This window comes from Eptesicus fuscus, chromosome 9, assembly GCF_027574615.1.
Source record: "Eptesicus fuscus isolate TK198812 chromosome 9, DD_ASM_mEF_20220401, whole genome shotgun sequence".
Classification (NCBI taxonomy): domain Eukaryota; kingdom Metazoa; phylum Chordata; class Mammalia; order Chiroptera; family Vespertilionidae; genus Eptesicus; species Eptesicus fuscus.
This window is the reverse complement of record NC_072481.1, coordinates 32,776,427-32,800,172: the sequence shown is the minus strand read 5'-3', so window position 1 is coordinate 32,800,172 and position 23,746 is coordinate 32,776,427. Positions and strand designations below refer to the sequence as shown.

Sequence of the window (23,746 nt, the reverse complement as noted above, 5' to 3'; positions counted from 1 at the left end):
CGTCTGTGTACCTTTTATTAGATGCCCTCCTTAGCGTGAAAGAATGGAAATCTGAATCCTCTCCTCGGGAAAGCTACTCACTGGCTGGAGCTTGGATAGCTGGAAGAAAAATATATTAAAAAGAAAAACTGTTAAGGGATAACAGAGTTTAGGAACTGGGAAGAGGTCTGGTCTTACGGTATAGTTGTTAAACTGGAGCAGGCTATCCTTCTGGAGTCCACATCTCCTGGGGCAATGAGCAGTAGCTTCTTCATATTTATTCCTGGAAGCATGGGCTTCTGCTTCCTACACATATTCTCTAGAAATGTATCCCCAGGCATCACAGTGTAAAGTGTTACAGCATTCTGTGTTAAAGATTAACTCTCTAATCGATAGGTCACATCATTGTGAAAATGTGAATTTTTAAAATGTCTTGTTAAAAATGACCATTCTGTTTCAAAGTAATTTTGTCCAGTGGAATAGAGAGACTACATATGATGTTACCTGCTCAGTTAAAATACAATTAACAACAGTAAATTTTGCCACAAGAAGTTAAATTTCTTTTGTTTCAAAATAACATGTATCTTAATGTTTTTATGTTGGAGAAGGATGTCCACTTTGTACTGCCAAAATGAACAAGAAGAATTAGACTGTTGTTAAATGTAGTGATTCTAGTTGCAGTGCATAAAAGAAAATACTTTTTGATGGATTTTTTAAATACAGTTGCCTTTCCTTTAAGATACCTGTTATAGTAAAGAATCAGTTATCATTATATCAATAACAGCAGTTGGGAGGCAGCAAGTCACCAAAAAGTTTAATTCCCAATTAAAATTTTACTTTGTGATTAAAGTTAATCACAATCTCAGATGAATGCATTTTTTTCTATAGATGACCAAATGTTTTCAGTAGAGATTTTAAATGGTATATTTAAATTATGGTGATTATTCAGAAGCCTTTTTATTTAGAAAGGAACTGGTTTACTAGTATGCTGATAACATTTTTGACATTGACATTTTGTACCACTATTACAGTAATCATACTTGAATTATTTGGTACTCCTCCATGGGGATGAAAATTTAACGTAGGTCTTTAAGAACCATTAAAAATCCAATAAAATTGTGTGTTAATTCCAACTTAATTGGTTTAGAAAATGTTATAGATACAGGATAAATTTTTACAGAATAAGCCTATTTCAAAGGAAATAGAAAATTCTTTTAAGATTTCCCCCTTTTTTTCTGAATTCTGATGTCTAAGGCAGTGGTCGGCAAACCGCAGCTCGCGAGCCACATGAGGCTCTTTGGCCCCTTGAGTGTGGCTCTTCCACAAAATACCACATGCAGGCACGCACGTACAGTGCGATTGAAACTTCATGGCCTATGCGCAGAAGTCAGTTTTCGGCCTGGGCAAGTCTATTTTGAAGAAGTGGTGCTAACGCCGAGCCACACTCAAGGGGCCAAAGAGCCGCATGTGGCTCGCGAGCCGCGGTTTGCCGACCACTGGTCTAAGGCAAAATATAGAAAATAGGGCAGCCTACAGTAGCTTGGAAGTTGCTACTAAGCTATGTTGACCACTTCCAAGTCTCCTAGCTTGTGTAGTAAAAGGAAAGCCTATTTGAAAAGCTTGGCTTTAAGTTTTTCTTATATTCTGTTCAAGACAAAGTGCATGTTCCTTATAGGCTAATCCTAATTTTTCCTAACAAGTTCTTTTCAGAAATGGCTAAAGATGTACAGAAAAGAATAAATCTCTTACACAGAATAACTTGTTGATAGATGAAGACTCGGATATTTTAATTTACTACTTTGAGCACTGGTGATGGCCAAACACCTCTGAGTCTTAAAAGCAAACTAATTGATCACTTCCCAAATATGTAAAAATTGTAGTACCTTTATTGTTGGGATGGTTCTTAAAATTGTATATCTAATTAAGGCACAGAATTGTTTCTAAGGTCTTGAATCTGGCTAAAATATCGAAATTATAAGGCACAACTGGCCTCTCTCTACAGTTAGAATCTATTAGGCCTTCCTTTTGCATTTGTTTAACAGAATTTAACAGTACTTGGTGCCTTCAAGGGTTACTTCTTCAGTGGTTAAAAGGTACTGTTTCAAGCACAATTAAGACAAGGGTTGAGCCACTCATAGCTCAAATCAAGGTGCGCTCAGATATTGTAAAATAACACTACAGCAGTCCACAAGCAACAGCAAGAGATGAACAGGAAATGGAATTCGATTTTTTAGAGTATAATGATGCATGTTGGTGGTATTGTTAAGTAAAACAAGAGCAGTCTGAAATTAAAGCAAAATTTAAGCCATCTCATTGTTTCCATCAAGTAAGTTTGACTGTGGCCTTTGAACTCTAAAAGATCTTTTTTTTCTCTTTTTGCAGAAAAAAACATAAATCAAGTAATAATAAAGGGTTAGTTTACCTTCTGGCAAGGCCTCAGTGGCTACTGACCTTAGTTGAGGATATAAAAAATCATATCAGATCCACAATTCCAGGAATTGACTTAAGTATTACTACTTCTCTGGAACAGAAATGCTGTTTAGTGGTATCAGTCAACTTAAGTGAATTACCCATGATTGCAATGAATCACCGTAAAGCTGCCATGGGAATTTAATTTTATCTTTTGATTACAAACAGCCCAGGAATCACATTCATGTGTAAAAACATTAATCCTATATATTCAGCCTACGAAGTTGCTCTTACTAATGGAACCTTTTGAGTTGGCCCTTTTTCTCCCCATTCATTTTCATTTGGCTGTGTTTATTGTTATTATACCATGTGTAAGGTGGCATTGGGCCATCTTCTAGACCTTTGGACCACATTTAAAAATATATATATATTTTTATTGATTTCAGAGAGGAAGGGAGAGGGAGAGAGAAATAGAAATATCAGTGATGAGAGAGAATCATTGATCAGCTGCCTCCTGCACATCCCCCCTATTGGGGATCGAGCCTGCAACCCAGGCATATGCCCTTGACCGGAATTGAACCCAGGACCCTTCAGTCCATAGGCCGATGCTCTATCCACCGAGCCAAACCAGCTGGGGCTGGACCACATTTTAATGAAAACATTTTATGTGTTAAATTAGGGAAGATCAGATTAAGGAATCATGGTTTTGGCTTAATGTTTCAAAATGCATGGATAACACTCACCCACCATGCCTTCCCTGCCATAGAACAATGTACTCAAGTTTGAAAAGACGTCTTGAGTAGCTGGGAAAGTTTTTTATTTGTTGAAAACCTATCCCTCTGCTGCCCTCTAATGGTATTTTTACCAGTACGTTCTTTGGTTATTGTGCAACTTTTATCTTGGGATAAACAGTATTATTAAAACTAAAGGTATAAGTTATTGTCAGCTGATGTGGGCAGTTTTATCTGTATGATATTTATTTGGGACTTTGTGGTTAGAGCTTCAGGGTAGTATTCTAAGACAGTTAATAGAAAGATTTGCATACTTATGGTTTCCCTCTCAAACCCATTGTAGCAGTTTCAAATGACTGTGGGTATTGGATATTTAATCTTTATCATTTGCTTTGTGTTGGCACATTTTTAATTTTTATTGTTAACTCATGAACTGATTATTTTAGGAATAATGCAAATCCAACCTTTATCCAATGATGAGAATAGCAGTATGATGGGAACATTGGCTGAATATGCTTTAAGTGAGTAATTACTTTATCTTTTTTTAGTATTTCATAATCTTTGCATGACATGGTACACTCCTAATTATACATTCTTTGGTTTCCAGATCTTTTAATTTTTTTTTGTTTTGTTTTATTCATTTTAGAGAGAGAGAGGAAAGGGGAAAGAGAGAAACATCAGTTTGTTGTTTCACTTATTTATGCATTCATTGGTTGATTCCTGACCGGTGATCAAATCTGCAACCTTGGCATATCAAGGTTGATGCTCTCACCAACTGAGCTACCCAGCCAGGGCCAGTTTCCAAATCTTAACCTAAGAAATACTATGTTAACCGATGGGTAGCCTAAGAGAAAGCTTTCTCTGCCTATTTCTTTCCTCCCCCAGTTTTTTGGGGTAAACTATGAGCAAAATCAATGCTGTTCCTCCTTTCTTGGGATGAAGCATAACTCTTTGACAGCACAACCTAACTTTATAGCTAGACAGAATGTCTATTAAGAATATTTAGAAAACCTAATCTTATAAAAATTATTTAATGGGAAATTATAGATCTAGTTCATTAATAGTATGTGCTCAATTTGGGACTCACTTTTGGGAAAACTGTTCAAATTGGATTCTTTTAAGCTTATTTTAATCAACCTAGAAGCAAGAAGCTACTTAGCTAGTGGAAGCTGAACACACTTTAATAAAAGCAAGAAATTCTTGAGTGTTCTTTCCCTTAAATGGGAGGATGTTATATCAAGATTTATACTTTCAGATAATCTGCAAGAATAAAAATTTTTAATCCCTGACTTTTGTGTAATTCCCACTATCAAATTCTAACTTGTGAGTGTGAAAAAAAAAAAGCTATCTTTTGCTTGAATTCTAGTGGAAGAGTTTAACTCCTTTCAAAGGATATCATTGGAAAGTATAATGTGTATACATTTCAGAGTCTCTCAGTTATCTGGACTGAAGGCACTGTTCTCACTGTGGCCAGATAAATGGCAGTGTTCTGTACATGAGTCATGCTATATTTTAAACCAGGACATCACTTAGATATTAATGTTGTGTGTAAAGATTTTTGTTTTTGGAATTTCTTTTTTGCCTAAATAAATGTTATAAATTTTATGTAAAGTGTGTCTTGTCTACTTTGATTCTAGACATTTGTTTTAAAATTTAATACTAATGCAAGATTCATATTCCTTAGTTATCCTCTTGAAAAATTGCTTTTCGAAAAGACCAAAGGTTTTGTTACTGGCACTGTTAATTCTCGATGCTTTAGTTTGGTAAAGAAATGTAAGAATAAACAAATCATCTTTTCTATCAAAGAACAGTTTAGACAGCCACCATTTTGGTCTATGTGACTTGGCAGCCACCATGTTGGCCACATGGCTTGCAGCTCCCCTGGGGGCCGCCATCTTGAAACAGAAAAGGCCAACCCTTCCTTTGAATTAGCCAATCGCAAAAGACTGTGCGCCTGAGCTCCAATCAAGAGCAAAGGACAGGTCAGGTGTGTCAGGAATTACAAAGCTGAGCAGCCCGCCTGCTTGATGTGCACGCACTTCCAGACCATGTGTGTGCACCCTTCTATGTAGAAGTAAAGGTATTTGCCTTACTGCCTGACTCCCAAGTGTGTTTTGTGTTCTACAAGGACCCCTGAATTGGAGGGGCTCACCTTATTTCTAACAGAAAGAATTCAGAGCCAAGAACGCTAACACAGAGGAAGTTTATTTAGCATGCAAAGTGACAGTACATTTGAAGAGAAGATTTGAGTGGGCTGCTCAGAGAGCGGCTTTGACCTTTTAGAAAGAAAGTCACAGAGGCAGAAGTGAGCCAGCTGAGCTGCATGGACTTGGGAAACAAGTTCAGAGGCAAAAAAAGGGCACTTGGAGAAAGGTTCAGGGGTTAGCCCACAGCGAGCTACTGCTACCTGCTGCTTCTCTGTTTGCAAGTCTGGTGGGGACCCTTAGAGCTTAGGAGAAAGAAAGCAAAGATACATGCCTGAAGGAAGAAGACATGGGCATGCTCTAGAGAAAGAGAGTACCTATACGGGGTCCTTTATCTTAAGGGATTTTAGCTATTTTTTAAAGGCAGGAGTTTCAGGGGAGGACCTCCATAAAATATTCATCAGCTTTCCAGGTGTGTCCTTTAATATGAGGATTCATAGCTTTTAGGGTCAGGGTTGTGGTCTCTACTGATTGGTCGGCCCTAGGATAGGGGTTCATTGGTCATGCATCTGGTCCTGACACCAGCCATGGTGTTACTTCATGTGGTTTTGCTGCTTTTCTGGGCCTAGAGCTGAAACACAACCGAGGCCTAGATGTTATCTCTAGTTTGACCAAAACTCTGTCTCTCTGGTCAACAGACTGGAGGCTTTGTTCCTAAGATTTTTTTATGCTAATCAGAACCTCATTGTCCTGAGTGCTTAATGCTTAAAGGGGTGGTCATGCAAAGGAGAAGGAAGCAGGTAAGTCAGCGTGCTGGATGAGGCCAGTTTGAATCCACTAGCTGTCTCCCCATTTCACTTGCTAAGGAATTTTCCTAGCTTCTTACTATCCTACCTCAATTTTACTGCAAAAGTTTTCTAGTGCTAGAACTCCATTTATTCATTTTATTAAATACCTATGCTAGGTACTGTGTAAGTGTTGGAACTTCTATCATCTATAAATCCCTCAGGGGACTGCATTGACCAAATATAGATTAGTGGAGAAGAAGAAATATTAAGAAAGATAACTATTATTTAACACTAGGGGCCCAGTGCACGAATTTGTGCACCTTGAAAAGAACTGTGGCCAAAACCGGTTTGGCTCAGTGGATAGAGCGTCGGCCTGCGGACTGAAGGGTCCCAGGTTCGATTCCGGGTCAGGGGCATGTACCTTGGTTGCGGGCACATCCCCGGTAGGGGGTGCGCAGGAGGCAGCTGGTCGATGTTTCTCTCTCATCGATGTTTCTAATAGCTCTCTCTCTCTCTCTCCTTTCCTCTCTGTAAAAAATCAATAAAATATATTTAAAAAAAAATAAAAAAAAAAAAAAAAAAAAAAGAAAAGAACTGTGGGCCGCAAGGCTGTGGTGGGCACAGGGGTGGGTCTCGGCCCATCCTCCGCGTCCTCGCCCGGCCCCTCTTGCCGTAGCCCCCGGTCCCGTCTGCCAGGAGCCCCGCTCCTGCTGCACCACCGCCGCTCCAACCTGCTGATGGTGCCAGCCCTGCTCGCACCTGCTGACAATGCGGAGTGATTGGGAACAGTGCCAGCGGTGGGTGCAAGTGGGGCTGGTGCCATCAGCGGGTGCGAGCAGCGGCTGTTGCCCCGATTGCCCCTCAGGAGCAGAGGGAGGTGGAGAAGGCTTGAGGGGTGATCGAGGCCAGCAGCTGCTGCTCACATCAGCTGACAGTGCCGAGCTATTGGGGCCGGTGCTGGACGCTGGCAGCAGGTGCGACCGGTGGCTCTGGCACCAGCAGTGGGTGTGAGTGGGGCCAGCACTGGCAGCAGATGTGAGCACCCGGCAACCACGGTGCGCAGGAGCAAAGAATTTTCAGTAACCACCAGAGGCTTGCCCTGATGACAGCGACCAGCACCCCGCCTTGGTCTGGCACCCCTGCTCACCTGCTCCACCATCCCACCGTGGCCCATGCCCACCGTGTTCCGCACTCTGCCACCTGCTGCCACCGCCTGCCACATTTCACGCACGCCCCCTGGTGTCAGTGCACGTCATAGCATCCAGTTCAGTTCAGTTGTTCCGCCATTCGGTCTATTTGCATATTAGGGTTTTAGAGAGAGAGAGAGAGTCTAGAGGCCCGATGCACAAAATTCATGCAAGGGGCTCGGCCCTCGCAGCCATGGCGGCTTGCCTCAACCCTCACAGCACCGACTTTGTCTGGAAGGTCATCCAGAAGGATATCTGGTCTAATTAGCATATTACACTTTTATTATTATAGATTGTTTTACAGACCAATACACAGTGCTTGTTATAGAGGCACAGAGACCACACATAAACCAAACTGGATACCTGCTAGACAGCTCAAGAAGACTTCCTAGAGAACATAATATCCAGGATGATATTCATTCACACAACTATTGCAATAATTAACTGATATAGCCCTAACTGGTTTGGCTCAGTGGATAGAGCGTCGGCCTGCAGACTGAAGGGTCCCAGGTTCGATTCCGGTCAAGGGCATGTACTTTGGTTGTGGGCACATCCCAGTAGGGGGTGTGCAGGAGGCAGCTGATCGATGTTTCTCTCTCATCAATGTTTCTAACTCTCTATCCCTCTCCCTTCCTCTCTGCAAAAACCAATTAAAAAATATATTTAAAACAATGCTTCGTTGAGACTGACAATTATTTTAAAAAAATAATTAACTGATATAATGTATATTTTTAAGTGCATTTAGTCAGGGAGATTACCAAAAAAACAAAGTATAATATAAGAACCCTAATGGCCTGGAAGAATCCTTAGTGATTTTAGTTTCAGAAACCTCATTTTATAGTAGAAGAAAGTAAGTCTTAGGTAAAATCAGTTTGCCCAAGTCACATAGCAAGTCAGTCACAAACTCGATCACAATTCTTACTTCCCAGCTTCCAATCCAATGTCCCCCCAATTCCCCCCCACACAATATTGTTGCATAATGGCATGAGATTTCTTAGATTTAGACAGTATAGTTGACCCTCCATAATGGCCGATTCCTGGTCAAAGCACATGCAGGGAGGCAGGGAGGATCAGCTGCCTCCTACACCCCCCACACTGGGGCTGGAGCCCCCAACCTGGGCATGTGCCTTGACCGGGAATCGAACCGTGACCTCCTGGTTCACAGGTCGACGCTCAACCACTGAGCCACGCCGGCCGGGCTTGAAATAAATAAAAATATTTTTTTAAAAAAGGAACCATGCCCTGACCGGTTTGGCTCAGTGGATAGAGCGTCGGCCTGTGGACTGAAGGGTTCCAGGTTCGATTCCTCTCTGTAAAAAATCAATAAATGTATTTAAAAAATAAAAATAAAAAGGAACCATTTCAATTATATATTTAGGATGCGATTGTCATATTCAAATATGGAGATTGAGTTACCAAACACATTTTCTACCTAATTCTTCAGTCTGCAGGCCGACGCTCTATCCACTGAGCCAAACGGGTTAGGGCTGTTCACCCTAATTCTTGATCTTATCAATTCAAAACTGCAACTATGAATAATGAACCCAGTACTGCGTTCAATCTAACCCTCCGACACCTTATAAGGGAAGATTATTTTCTCCTATTATACAGATAAGGGGAAGCCTAATGTCAAATGACTTGCATCAATCCACACAGATAGAAAATAGAGGGACTTGTAGATTAAACCTAGACAGTTTAACACCAGCATTCCTATTCTTTGTAGAATATTTGCTGCTTTGTACAATCTCAGTAGTGATGTATTTGTATGTGAAGACAACAGTGTAATCAAAAGCCCTCTGAAACTGGTTCATGAAATAAATCACATTATTGTTTGTGGATTTAAAGAGTCTTCCCCTTTATAGACTTATGGGAACATAGCTATAGTTCAGGAGTTGTTAAAGAACAAAATTCAACCGAGTAAATTTGAAAAGCTAAGTAATTCATGAATGGGGCAGTGTTTCATCTAGCAATTAGCAATTTGAAGGGCACTCCAAGGGAGTTGTACAAAAAGTAAAGTTCTAAGAGGAAGAAGGATAATACAAAGGAGCTATTAACAAAAGGTAAAAAAGGATTACATTTAGACCAGGATGTCTTCTTTAGAGTTTTTATCATGCAGATGATCTCTTATTTGTATTGGTGGTGGCGGGGGAGTAAGGGGGGAAAAGAGAGTGCCCACGTGACAGATACCTCTGGTGGTGACCAGAAAATTCCAGACTGGTTGATTAAGAAACAGCTACTAGATCAGGTATTACATCTACATTAGGTATCAAGGGTTTTAGCACAAGTGCTCACGGGCCTCTGGTTTTCTCTTTAACAGGGTCAATCAATTAGCACTATGGGCCAAGAACTATTATTGCAAGGGGTCAGTCATTTCAAATACCCACTAGTTATTAAATAGATTCCAATGGTCGACTAGGAGTTCCAAGGTAGCCAGAAAGTATATCAAGGCATTTAAAATGATCACTGTAGCTCCTATGCTGAGAATAGCTATTAATGGAGAAAGGGTAGAAGCAGGGAAACCAGATGGGAGATCCAAGTGGGTAGTGATAGGGGCTTGGACCAGGATAGCAATGGTGGAAGAGGTAAGGCATAGACAGTCTCTGAATATATTTTTAAGACAGAGCCCACAAGCCCTGCCTGGGTAGCTCAGTCTTGGTAGAGTGTTGCATGGGTAGAGTGTTGCCCCCGATACGCCAAGGTTGCAGGTTTGATCCCTGATCAGGGCACATACAAGAAGCAACCAACAAATGCATAAATAAGTGGAACAACAAAATGATATCTCTCTCTCTCTCTCTCTCTCTTCTCTCTCTCTAAAACCAATCAATAAATTAAAAAAATGAAGGTAGAGCCAACAAGATTTCCTAAAAGATAGGATATGGGATGACAAGAATAATAGAGGAGTTAAAAATTATTTCCAAGTTTTTGTTACAAGCAACTGAAATGAAGGAGTTGCCATATACTGAATTGGGAAAGACTGGTAGGAAAAGCAGTTTGAGGGGCGACTATTAGGAGCCTACTTTTGGATTCATTAAGACCATTTAGATAACCAGGTGGGCATGTTGAGTCTACAGCTGTATATATGAGTCTGACGTTTAAAAGTGAGTTACCAGCTACACATATGAAATAGGAATACACGAGCACATAGACTGCCTTTAAAGTTATGCAACTAGATACAAGCACCACAAGTCGAAGAGAATGGATAGAGAAGAGATACACAAGTGCTGAGTCCTGGTTACTCAGATTTAGAAGTCCAGGTGATGAGGCATCAAGAGAATGAGAAGGAGCAGTTGATGAGGTAGGAGGAGAAGAGAAAGAACAAAGAGGAAGGGGTAGGGCGTAGGAGGTGAAGATGTGTCCTGGATGCTAAATGAAGAAAGAATTTTAAGGAAGAAATGATTGTTTGGGTCAAATGCTGCTGAGCAGTCAAATAAGATGAAGAATGAGAACTGACCAGTGAATTTAGCAACTTGGGAGCTGTTGACAAGAATGGTTTAGTGGAATGGCAGGGGTGAAAGAAATTGGTAGGAGGAAAATTGGAGACAGCAAGTAGAGACCATATTTTTGAGATTTGCTGTAATAGGTGGAAGAGATATGGGGGCAAGACCTGAAGAGAGAAATTAGATAAAAAGAAATCTTTTGTTCTTTAATTATGGGGAAAAAATCAGCTTGTTTATATGCTGGTAGCAATAATCCAAAAAGAGGGAAAAGATGATAATGCAGGGGGAAAAGGATATTGCTGGATGATATCTTTGAATAAACAGGAGGAGGTGTGATTTAGTGCACAAGTCCAGGGGTTGGTTTTAGACAAGAGTATAAATTCTTCATAGTAACAGGAGAGAATGCAAGACAAAGAGCCTCTACTGGTGGGTAGATGTGATAGTGGGGGTGTTCTTTTTATTTATTTATTGGCTTTCTTCCTCTCTCTTTTTCATACTTCAAAAATTTGCGTGTTTTCTCTCAATTTTTATATATGTGCCGCCAAAGCAAGCACAATAGCTTTTCTTTTTTGCAGTGGAAGAAGCTGAGAGTTTGGTGGCAGAGAGGGGATATTGGAAGTTTGAAGACAGAGGAGAAGTTATTAAATAGTCAATTAAAAAAAAGAATATTGCCTGGCTGGTGTGGGTCAGTAGTTGAGCATGGAACTATGAACCAGGAGATCAGGGTTCGATTCAGGTCAGGGCACAAGCCCGGGTTTCGGGCTCCATTCCCCTAAGGGGCTTGCAGGAGGCAGCCAATCAATGATTCTCTCTCATCATTGACGTTTCTGTATCTTCCTCTCCCTTCCTCTCTGAAATCAATTTAAAAAAATCTTTAAAAAAGAATATTGGTTTGGACTGAAATTAGAAAACTCGATTTTGACTTCCAGATTTTTCACTCATCAGGTGGGTAACATTTGTCTGAACCTCTCAGGTGTTCAGTTTCTCGGTGGGTAAAATGGCGATACCTACTGCTCAGAATTTCTTTGTTTTGTTTGAAGATTAAATAAAAGAATAAACGTGAAGAAAGGCATTTGGCAAAGTTATTAGTACTTGAAAGATAATTTTAACATTTGAATCCACTCCTCAAGGACTTGCTTTGTAAGCATTGTCAAGTACTTTACACACATTGTCTTATTTAATTCTCACATTGACCCCGGGAAGCATTCTCACCCTGTTTTACTGTTGGGAAGTTGAGCTGCAAGAATCTTGCCCCAGGTTCAGAGTTAGTAGAAGGTGGAGCGGCATTCCAATCAAGAATTTAAATCCAAGGCGCAGACTCTTTAAGAACCACCCCCTCCAAGACAGGTTTTCTTTCTGATTCCCTAAAGTGTAATTTACTGCTCTCTTGGAACAGAGTATAAGGGTCTTTTTGGTACAATTTAGGGAACAAGAAAGCTGAGTAGTTCATTTAAAAATATTTTTATTGATTTCAGAGAGGAAAAGAGATATAAACATCAGTGATGAGAGAAAATCATGGATCGGCTGCCTCCTGCACGCGGGCACTGGGGATGGAGCCCACAACCCAGGCACCTGCCCTGAGCACAACAGAACCGTGACTTTCTCCTTCATAGGTCCACGCGCAGCCACTGAGCCCCGCTGGCCGGGTCTGGGTAGTTCATTTTGTAATACTTCTGACGTCGAAAGTGGTTTAACATTTGATTCATCCAATGTCTGCAGTTCAAACAGAGAGGACTGATCCGACGAGAGGTGCTGTTGCCAGATTTTTTTTAAAAAATATATTTTATTGATTTTTCACAGAGAGGAAGGGAAAGGGATAGAGAGCTAGAAACTTCGATGAGAGAGAAACATCGACCAGCTGCCTCCTGCACACCTCCTACTGGGGATGTGCCCGCAACCAAGGTACATGCCCTCGACCGGAATCGAACCTGGGACCTTCCAGTCCGCAGACCGACGCTCTATCCACTGAGCCAAACCGGTTTCGGCTCTGTTGCCAGATTTTTATCTATTTATTTTTAATATATTTTATTGATTTTTCACAGAGAGGAAGAGAGAGGGATAGAGTGTTAGAAACATCGATGAGAGAGAAACATCGATCAGCTGCCTCTTGCACACCCCCCTACTGGGGATGTGCCCGCAACCAAGGTACATGCCCTTGACCGGAATCGAACCTGGGACCCTTGAGTCCGCAGGCCGACGCTCTATCCACTGAGCCAAACCGGTTTCGGCTGTTGCCAGATTTTTAGGAGAAAGGTCTTCAAAAAATATATTTTCAAGAGCTAAATAAAATGACATATTCCATTTCCCAACTCTGTCAGCTGGCCCGCGGCCCGCACGCCTCTGCGGGAGGACAGCAGCGGTGTCAGTCCTGAGGGTGGGATGAGGGACGTTGGTCTCCCAGGGCCGGGTAGGTTGCTGGAGCTCAGGGGCACCCGTGCAGTAGGTCTCCCCGGCACAGGGGTGGAGGAGGGGGGACGGCTGGGCCCCGATAGGGTGGAGCAGGGGTCGGCGGGGCGGGGTGGGGAGGACCCTGCTGGGGGCGGGCCTGCGGCGGGCGCGGGGGAAGCTCCGTGGCCACGTGCGCGTGCGCGCCGCCGCGCCGGGCGTTTCAAAAGCTCTGCTGCCCGGACCTGCAGCCTCCGGGGCAGTCGGCTCCACTGCGTGCGGGATTCTGGCCCCAGCTCGACGCCCGCTCTCTCTTCACGCCCCGCCGGCGGGGGTTGCCATGGTTCACTTCTTGCACCCGGACCTCTCGCCCCGGACCATCGTCCCTCCGGACGCGCGGAAGGATGCCCTGGGCTACTGCGTGGTGCAGGTGAGCGCGGCCAGGACCCTCGGCGGGGCGCGGTGCTGGTGCGGCTCCGGAGAGCGCGGCGAGTCGTCGGGGGCCGTGCGGAGGCCTCTGGTGGTTCGTTTGGCCCACGCAGGGGTCAGGGCTCAAGGGGCTGCGCTCCGGCCCGACGCCCGCCGTCGCTGGGGAAGCGCAGGGGGAAGGGCGTGGTCGGTCCGCCGCTCCCAGCCCGGGCGGAGCGCGGCGACCTGGCGCAGCTGAGCGGAGTCGCCGGGAGAGCCAGCCCCACCCCCGCGTGACCTTGGGCGGGTCCCCCGCTCAGGCCTCTGACTCACCTTGCGGTTGCAGCTGTTTGACCGGGTTGGGTAAGCCTAGACGTGAGTGCTGGGCAGAGCACTGGGCCTGGCCCGGTGCGGACGGCGGTGCCTATTGTCTCATGAACCCAGACGCCCCAAACCTCGACGCTTTCCCCGCGTGCGTCGTGGAAGCCGTGCTCCCCGGAGGCTGTGACCCCGCGGTCCCTGCTACCCGAGCCCTCGAGCTTCCCGAGCCCGGCTTCCACGTGTTTTATAAACCTGGAGTGCCTTTGACACGAGCTCGGAGCAAACTGCAAACCCAGATTATTTGGCGCCTGCTGGTGTGTGAGTTTGTACCGCATTTCTAAAGTAAATCCCATTATGCTTTCTTTGGGAGGGTGTGGGGGGCGGTCAGCTTTATAGTCTCCGTGTTACCTGTGTGTAGGGGAGTTGAGAATCCTGAAACTTGATTCGCCTTTGAACTTGATATCAGGTGTTCTATCAGACCCCGCATTCCACAACAGACACCCCAGGGACCACCCTCTGAGAACTCCAAGTTCAGCGTAGGCGCAACCCAAAATTAGTACAGAAAGAAGGAAATATATTTTTTAAAAAAATAGTTTTATTGAATTAAGAGAGGAAGGGAAAGGGAGAGAGTTATAAACATCAGTGATGAGAGAGAATCATTGGTTGGCTGATGCCTGCATGCCCCACAAAGGGGATGGAGCCCCGCAACTTGGGCATGTGCCCTGACTGGGAATCCAACCGTGAACCAGTTGAACTGTGCGATCCCTTGGTTCATAGGTCAATGCTCAACCACTGAGCCACCCCGGCTGGACTGAAGAAAAAAAATATATATATATGTAAATATATATATATTTATTGACTTCAGAGAGGAAGGGAGAGGAAGAGTTAGAAACATCAATGAAAGAGAATCATTGATCAGCTGACTCCTGCACGCCCCCTACTGGGGATCGGCAACCCAGGCATGTGCCCTTGACCAGAATAGAACCCTGGACCCTTCAGTCTGCAGGCTGATGATCTACCCACTGAGCCAAGGACCTGAAGAAAATATTTTGATTGATGTTGTACTTTACCTACTTAGTGCCTTGTGGGAGGGCTTTGTGCCCTTCGAAGGAAGTCCTGGCACAGTGTCACAAGCACATTTCCTGTTGTTGCCGGTTGGAATAGAAACACAAGGATTTCTTTAGAAAAGAGAGCAATCCCTTTTCTCTGTCAGGTTCCATGTATGCTCGTTTTCTTTGTAAGATTTTATATTTAATTTTAAAATTTACACAATGCATGCATACGTTTTCACCTGACATATATATTTCTCCTTGTATGTACGTCACCTTTGAATTTATTTAACAGTGTTTTCTAGTTTTGGTGTGAAGGTCTTTTCATTACAGATTTTATTAATTCTACCTCTGGTTTTGATACTACTGTAAATATATATATTTTTTAAGTTTATAAAACTTTAGCCCTGGCCGGTGTGGCTCAGTCGGTTGAGCATCATTCATCCCTTGCACTACAGGTTCAATTTCCTGTCAGGGCACATGCCCAGGTTATGGGCTGGATCCTCAGCAGGGGACCTGCAGGAGGCAGCTGATGTTTCTCTCTCATCAGTGTTTCTGTCTCTCCCCCTTCCTTTCTTTCTAATATCAATAAAAAAACCTTAAAAAGTTTTATAAACTCTTTATACTGATCTTATATACTACAACCTTACTAAAGTCACTTTCTCTCGTTGTGTTTTTGTAAGATTTCTTAGGATTTTCTTAAAATTGTGTCATCCATAAATAAAGATAGCTTTACTTATTCCCTTTCAGTCTGTGCTTTTTGTATCCATTTTCTAGGTCCTTTTGTAGAGCGTTAGAGAAGTGGTGAGGGTAGACATCTTTGTATTGTTCTAGATCTTTTCACCTTTAAGCATGATACTTGCTGTAGGTTTTTCCATAGATGCTCTTTGTCAAAGAAGTTTTCTTCTATTCTTAGCTGAGTTTTTTAAAAAATTGACTTTAGAGAGAGAGAAAGAAACATCAGTTTATTATTTCACTTATTTATGCATTCATTGGTTAATTCTTGTACTAGTATGTGCCCTGATCGGGGATTAAACCCACAACCTTGGGATATTGGGACAATGCTCTAACCAATTAAGCAACTGGCCAGAGTGAGGTAACTTATTTTTCAAGATATAACAGAAGCTACACAGATGAAATCTTCTATTCAGGTAACAATTGGAATAAGATAGTTTCATTACTTATAAATTATTATTAGAGTAAGGAGAGTGCACATTTAGATATACTCATCAAGTAGTTTGATGTAGGGCAGACCACTTTTATGTTGAGTTTTTGTATATGTATTCTAACAAAATTTGTTTGGGGGTTTGTTTGCTAGGAGGAGGCATCTCCCTACTCTTTGGTCAACATCTGCCTGAATGTCCTGGTTACTAACCTGGAGAAACTGTGTTCTGAAAGAGCTGATGGAACACTGTGCCTTCCTGAGCATTGGCGATTCCCTCAGGAATTAGCTGACCGATTCCTTGGGGTGATGACTTGGCAAGGTAATGATAAGGTCCCTTTGTCATGTATTACAGCACTCTTTACAAGCTGGGAAGCACTTTCACATGCAATTCCTATTTTGTTCCACAATAATCTGGTAGGAAATAGATTATTCCCATTTTATTTGTGTGGAGGCTGAGTCTGAGTATCTCTGGGATCCCTTGGTGGAAACTGTCTTGTTTTTCTAGGTTTGCTCCCTACTATTGGCTTAGCCGAGTGAAGATAGTGGAGAACTCGGTCAAGTTACCGCTCAGCTATCCGCTCTGTAGCTGCTGAAATGCAGTTGCTATAGTCTTGTCTCATTCTGTTGATTGTGAGTATGAGCCTTTAAATAATTTCCCTTTACCTCCCATTATAGTGGGGTGTTCAAAGGGCTATGTTTAATTTGCCATGTTACAATTTTTCCTTAATGAAAAAAAATTTTAGTGAATTATTTAGATGTCATTCATGTTTACAGTTCAGTGATTTTTTTTAGTGTATTCACAGATTTGTGCAGCCATCATTACAATTTTAGAACTTTGTCATTACTTCAAAAACCTTTTATTTTATTTATTTATTTTTATTGTTTAAAGTATTACATAGAGTAGTACATATATCTCCTTTTCTTCCCCCATTGACCTTCCCCCAGCCTCCCCTAACCCTTGTATTTTATTTTTTTTTATTTTATTTATTTTTTTATTTTTTAAATATATTTTATTGATCTTCCACAGAGAGGAAAGGAGAGGGATAGAGAGTTGGAAACATCGATGAGAGAGAAACATCGATCAGCTGCCCCCTTCACACCTCCCACTGGGGATGTGCCCGCAACCAAGGTACATGCCCTTGACCGGAATCGAACCTGGGACCTTTCAGTCTGCAGGCCGACGCTCCATCCACTGAGCCAAACCAGTTAGGGCTATTTTATTTTTTTAAAAATATATTTTATTGATTTTTTTTTTTTTTTTTACAGAGAGGAAGGGAGAGGGAGAGAGAGTTAGAAACATCAATCAGCTGCCTCCTGCACGCCCCCCATTGGGGATGTGCCCACAACCAAGGTATATGCCCTTGACCGGAATTGAACCTGGGACCCTTGAGTCCGCAGGTCGACGCTATCCACTGAGCCAAACCGGTTAGGGCTGAAAAACCTTTTAAACCCATTCCTCCAACCATAAACTACCACTAATCTTTCTACCTCCATGGATTTGCCTATTCTGTGCATTTAATATAAATGGAATCATGCAATAGGTGGCTTTTTGCATCTGGCTTCTTTCACGCGGCTTAATATTGTCAAGGTTTATCAGTGTTGTAGCATCGGTCATTGCTTCATTCATTTTTATGGCTGTGTAATACATGCATACCTTGGAGATATTGCAGGTTCTGTTCCAGACCATCATCATGAAGTGGATATCTCAGTAAAGCGAGTCACACCAATATTTTGGTTTCCCAGTGCATACTAAAGTTATGTTTACACTATAATGTAGTATATTAAGTGTGCAATGGTATTATATATAAAGAAAAACAATTGTACACCTTAATTAAAAATACTTTATTGCTAACAAAGGCCATCATCTTTGCTTGTGGAGGGTCTTGCCTCCATGTTGATGGTTGCTGACTGATCAGGTTGGTGTTTGCTAAGGGTTGGGTCGCTGTTGCAGTTTCTTAAAGTAAAACAATAGTGAAATTTGTTGCATTGATTGACTCTTCCTTTCAAGAGCAATTTCTGTATAGCCTGTGATTTTGTGTGGTAGTATTTTACCCAAAATAGAACTTCTTTCAAAATTGGAGTCAATCCTGCCACTGCTTATCAACGAAGTTTATATACTAAGTCCTTTGTTTTCATTTCGCTATTCTTCATAGCATCTTCACCAGAAGTAGATTCCATCTCGAGAAAAGCACTTTCTTTGCTCACCCATAAGAAGCAACTCCTCACCCATTAAAGTTATATCGTGAGATTGCAGCAGTTCAGTCACACCTTCAGGCGCCACTTCTAATGCTAGGCGTCTTGCTGTTTTCACCACATCAGTGGTTACTTCCTCCTGGAGCCAAGTCTGTCCTGTTCACCGTTCTTTGCATCCGGCATAGGGCTTTGCATACAGGGAGCACGCTGTTTGTTGACTAACCGTGTGAGTAAAAGGACTGAGTTGCTCCTCAAAGCCTCAAGTACAGGAGCTTCCTGCCTCCTATCTTGGTAGCACAGCCCACCTCACACTGGGAACCTGGGAACCCGCTCACCTGCCTTTTCCTCAGTCCTTTCTCCCAGTCCATTCACTCACCATGTTCTGCCTAGTTTAATTTTTCCTCTCTCATGATCAAAGTTATTAATAATCTCTTGTTCATCTCATTCTCATCAAACACCATCCTAATTCCTTTACACTGTCACATAATTGGTCTTTCTAAAAATAGAATTATGACCATTTTTCTGCTTAAAATTTTTGAGTTGTTCCTAAAGTCTGAATATTCTAGCTTTGTGTATAGGCCCCATCTACCTTTTACCTTCTCTCGACTCTCAGTTCCAGCAATGCCATCCCTTGGACACGGTGTTCCAGTAGTGCTGATTTACTTTCGGGTCGTTCCGGATAACCTGCTCTTCTATGCCTCCATGTCTACTTTGACATGTTCTTCCAGCTTTCACCTTACCCCTGGCAACGTGATATTTAGTCTTCAAACTTTACCCCAAAATAAGCCCTGACCAGGTAGCTCAGTTGTTTAGAGCATCGTCCTGATATGCAAGGTAATGGGTTCAATCCCTGGCCAGGGCACATACAAGCATCAGCCAATGAATGTATAAATCGATGTTTCTCTTTCTCCCTTCCTCTAAAATCAATTTAAAAAATTTACCTAAAGTGAATATCATCTTGGTTATAAATATTTGCTATGAATCACTATGGCATATATACACTATTACAATAATTTATGTATTTTTTGTGCATTCCTTGACTGAATTCCTTAAAATAGATTTCTGATTACCTTGTGTGTCCATTGTTTAACATGGGATCTCACACAAAGAAGATGCTTAGTAAATCTTTTCTAAATGAAATGTAGTACAGCCCACTTATTTTATAGATGAGGAAAATGAGGCCCCGAGATGTAAGTGACTTGTTAAAGGCTATCCACTAATTTGGTTAAAAATAATTATTAATAATGTTATTTGCATAGCATATATTTTATACTTGCTATTTTATTTTGTTCTTTTTTTCTGTGGACAAGGTTGTTATGGATTAAACTGGGCTCTGGAGTCCAACTGGCTTTGATTCTTGATTCTTCCACCTATTTGGGCCTTGAACAAGTTATTTAAATTCTTGAAGCTTTAGTTTGCTTAGCTGTAAGATGGTAATACTAATAGTTTTTATAGTATTGTTGCAAAGAGTAAATTATATAATCTGAGTAAAGGGTTTAGAACAATGTTTGGCCCGGAATACGTGGTCATTTTTGTTGTGATTAGCATCTGTCATAGTTCATTGGCCATAATGCCTCCTGGAAAAGGCCTGAGATTTAGTTATTATTACAAAATGGTTCTGGTTCTTTTGCAGGCAAGCTGACTGATAGAACAGCGAGCATTTTCCGAGGCAACCAAATGAAACTGAAGCTGGTCAATATTAAAAAAGCTAAAATCTCTACAGCTGCATTCATAAAAGCTTTCTGCCATCACAAACTCATCAAACTGGATGCTACTGCAGTGGACCCTGACCTCCCAATATCAGACATCATTCATGGACTCTGCAGCAACAGCTGGCTCCAGCAAAACCTCCAGTGTCTGCTATTGGACTCAACAACAAGCATCCGTCAAGATTCAAGACTACTATTATTTGGTCAGCTCACTGGTCTTCGAGTTTTAAGTGTTTGCAATGTTTGTTTTCATAGTGAAGACCTAGCTCATGTTTCTCAGTTACCAAAACTGGAAAGCTTGGATATCTCCAATACTCTGGTCACTGACATCTCTGCACTCCTTACCTGTAAGGATCGACTCAAATCTCTCAAAATGCACTATCTGAAATGTCTAACCATGACCAAACCACAGATTCTCGCAGTCATTAAAGAACTTAAATGCCTGTTTCACCTTGATATTTCCAATCACAGGCAACTCCAATCAGATCTAGCTTTTCATTTGCTGCAGCAGAAGGATATTCTGCCTAATGTTGTGTCACTGGATATTTCGGGGGGCAGTTGCATCACCGATGGAGCCGTGGAACTGTTTATACGGCAGCGGCCTGCGATGCAGTTTGTGGGACTGTTGGCTACAGATGCTGGTTATTCCGACTTCTTTACTACACAGCAAGGCTTGAGGGTTTGTTCTTATCTGAAATAAGTTTGTTTCCTTTGTTCAGAACATTATTAAACTTTTGTTGTATATGTGGATCTAGGTGTTAGGGTTATAGAGACAGATAAAAAAATCCATAAGGAGCTTAACAATTAATTATTGTTTAGCTACTATGTGGTAGGCTGTAGAAATGTAATCTTAAACAATATATAGTCCTGGCCTCCATGTCTGGTAGTCTAGCTTCTTGGTGATGAGTGCAGTCTTTTATGCATCACCTCCTATTTGCCAGGTGTCACGTGGTGCACCTTGTTTTCTACTTTAACTAGTGACCTGGTGCACGAAATTCGTGCACATTAAAAGGGGATTAATTAGAGAAAATAATTTAATATTGCTATTTTCCCTTTCTCTATAATAGAAGTGTCAGAGATGAAAGAAAATTAGTAAAATGTATATGAAAACCTTCCTCCTGTCAGAGCCTGGGGCTCACCAGGGGACCCAGAGTCAAGTCCCTGCCCACCCACATGCACCTCAAAATCGAGTGAGACCCAGACCCAGCTGGAACCCCCCATTGGGCTAGATCCAGACCCTTGTCAAGCCCTGCCAGGCAGGGGGGCGTAGCCTCAGGTCCCCTGGCCCAGTGCCAGGATGGGGGGGGGCGTAGCCTCAGGTCCCCTGGCCCAGTGCCAGGATGGGGGGGCGTGGCCTGAGGTCTCCTGTCAAGCCCCACGTGGTGGGGGGTGCGGCCTGAGGTCCCCCGGACTGGTGCTGGGGCAGGGGGAGCAGCCTGAGGTCCCCTATCAAGCCCCACCAGGCAGGTGGCATGGCCTCAGGTTCCCCGGCCTTGCATGGGGCGGGGGCGTGGCCTGAGGTCCCCTATCAAGCCCCACAGGGCGGGGGAGGGCGTAGCCTCAGGTCCCTGCTGATTGCTCATTAAGGCTCCTTATGGGAACTTGGCCTCAGCTGTGGGGCCAGTTAGCATATTCCTCTTTATTAGCTAGGATTCTCCCATTTTACATGAATGGAAGCATAGGGAGGTAAAGCTACTTAGCCACAATCATAGAACTAACTATTAAATAGTATAGCTAGAGCCCTAGCTGGTTTGGCTCAGTGGATAGAGCATCGGCCTGAGGACTCCAGGGTCCCGGGTTCGATTCCGGTCAAGGGCATGTACCTTGGTTGCAGGCTCGATCCCTGGCCTTGGTCTGGGCTTGTTTGATGTGTCTTTCTCCCATTGATGTTTCTGGTGTATCTAGGACTTGTATGCAAGTCTTTGTGACTCTAAAATTTGTGTTCTTCACCTCTATTAATAGCTAAATATAATTAACAGGTGATCAACATGGTTAACACCATTTTTGGTTCAGTTTTGACACAAAGCAATTTTAAAATAGTCTTAAAAATTTTGAATGTTGCTGGAATAAGTTTATAGCCTCTCATGGTGCTATTTAAAAAATATTTTTTTATTGCTTTAAGAGAGAGAAAAACATTGATTTGTTCCACTTATTTATGCAATCATTGGTGAATTCTTTTTTATAAAGGTAATTTTTAAAAATCCTCACCCGAGGACATGTTTTAGTTTTAGTTATATTGATTTGAGAGAGAGAGAGAAACATCAATGTGAGAGAAACATCAATCAGTTGCCTCCTGTAAGCACCCACACCAGGACCCAACCCGAAACCTGAAACCTAGGCATACCTGGACGATTCTCTAACTGAGCTACCTGGTCAGGGACTCATGGTGCTATTTTTACTTATTTTATTTTAAAAATATATATTTTTATTGATTTTTAGAGGAAGGGAAAGGGATAGAGAGCTAGAAACATCGATGAGAGAGAAGCATTCGATCAGCTGCCTCCTGCACTACCCCCACTGGGGATTGAGCCCACAACCCAGGCATGTGCCCTTGGCCAGAACTGAACCCAGGACCTTTCAGTTAGCAGGCCGACACTCTATCCACTGAGCCTAACCAGCTAGGACTAAAAGGTGTGTTTCAGAAAACCTTTTACTTAATAGAAATGCACATCTTCTTTTAAGTTAGATGCAAAATAAGTATTCTTGTTTGGGTTGATAAAACACTTGCTTACATTAAAATGGATAAGAAATTAAATGTTAGTGAAAACCTTCAAACAGAACAAGTATGTTAATTCTTGTACCCAGAATTAGAATGTACTTAATTCCTTTAAAATGGATGAATAAGAGACAAATTTCCAGTTATAAAATAAATAAGTCACAGGGATGTAATGTATAGCATAGAGAATCCTATATAATAATCCTATATAAAAAAAGGGTAATGTGCAAATCGACCAAACGGTGGAACAACTAGTCACTATGATGCACACTGACCACCAGGGGGCAGATGTTCATTGCAGGAGCTGCTCCCTGGTGGTCAGTGTGCTCCCACAGGGGGAGCACCACTCAGCCACAAGCCTGGCTGACCAGGCTGATGGCTGGTGAGCACAGCAGTGGTGGCAGGAGTGGGCCTAAGCCACAGTCGGACATCCCCTGAGTGCTTCCAGACTGCTAAAGGGCCCAGGGCAGGCTGAGGGACCCCATGCTCCCGCCCTCCAATGCATGAATGTTGTGTACCAGGCCTCTAGAATAGTCAATAATAGGGTAATAGCTTTGTACCTGTCAAGTGGTTTATCATGATCACTTCATTAGGTATATAAATATTGAATAACTATTATACACCTGAAACAATATAATATTGTATGTTAACTATATTTTGATAATTTTTTTTTTAATGGGCAGAAGCCCAGTGGGTGTGGCTTGGTGGTTGAGCATTGGCCCATGAACCAGGAGGTCATGGTTTGATTCCTGGTCAGGTCACATGCCCGGGTTGTGGACTCAATCCCCAGTAGGAGGCATACAGGAAGCAGCCAATTGATTTTTCTCTCTCATCTATGTTTCTATCTTTCTTGTTCTCTCCCTTCCTCTTTCTAAAATAAAAAAAAAATACATATTTAAAAAAAAGGGGTCAGAAAGGGCACCCACCATTACTATTAAAAGCCATGCAACATTTTCTCTTCCTAGAAAATTCTCATTGGCCCACTATAGTGTGTAGCACAAATCCATTAGGAGAATTGTTTTGTAATGGCATTTTCAGGAAGCCAAGGAGAGAGGATGATACAACAGCTGTCTTCTGTTTGGTCTTGCTGTGCCTTATCTTTTGTTTCACCTCATGTCTGGATGA

General features: G+C 42.4%; 1 protein-coding gene across 2 annotated transcripts in view; it reads left to right on the top strand.

The window, feature by feature from the left end:
- The first annotated feature begins 13,344 nt into the window (after window positions 1–13,344).
- ZYG11A (zyg-11 family member A, cell cycle regulator) overlaps window positions 13,345–23,746 on the top strand; it is a 34,831-nt gene continuing 24,429 nt past the window's right edge. Inside the window, exons 1-3 of one of the 2 annotated variants that reach the window (XM_054721351.1) lie at window positions 13,345–13,490; window positions 16,157–16,322; window positions 19,830–20,584. In XM_054721351.1, the coding sequence (XP_054577326.1) occupies window positions 13,401–13,490; window positions 16,157–16,322; window positions 19,830–20,584 (1,011 nt within the window). In that variant the 5' untranslated portion in view covers window positions 13,345–13,400. Of the gene's footprint in view, window positions 13,491–16,156; window positions 16,323–16,537; window positions 16,634–19,829; window positions 20,585–23,746 lie in introns of those variants that run through there. The other variant, XM_054721350.1, reaches the window with a different exon arrangement.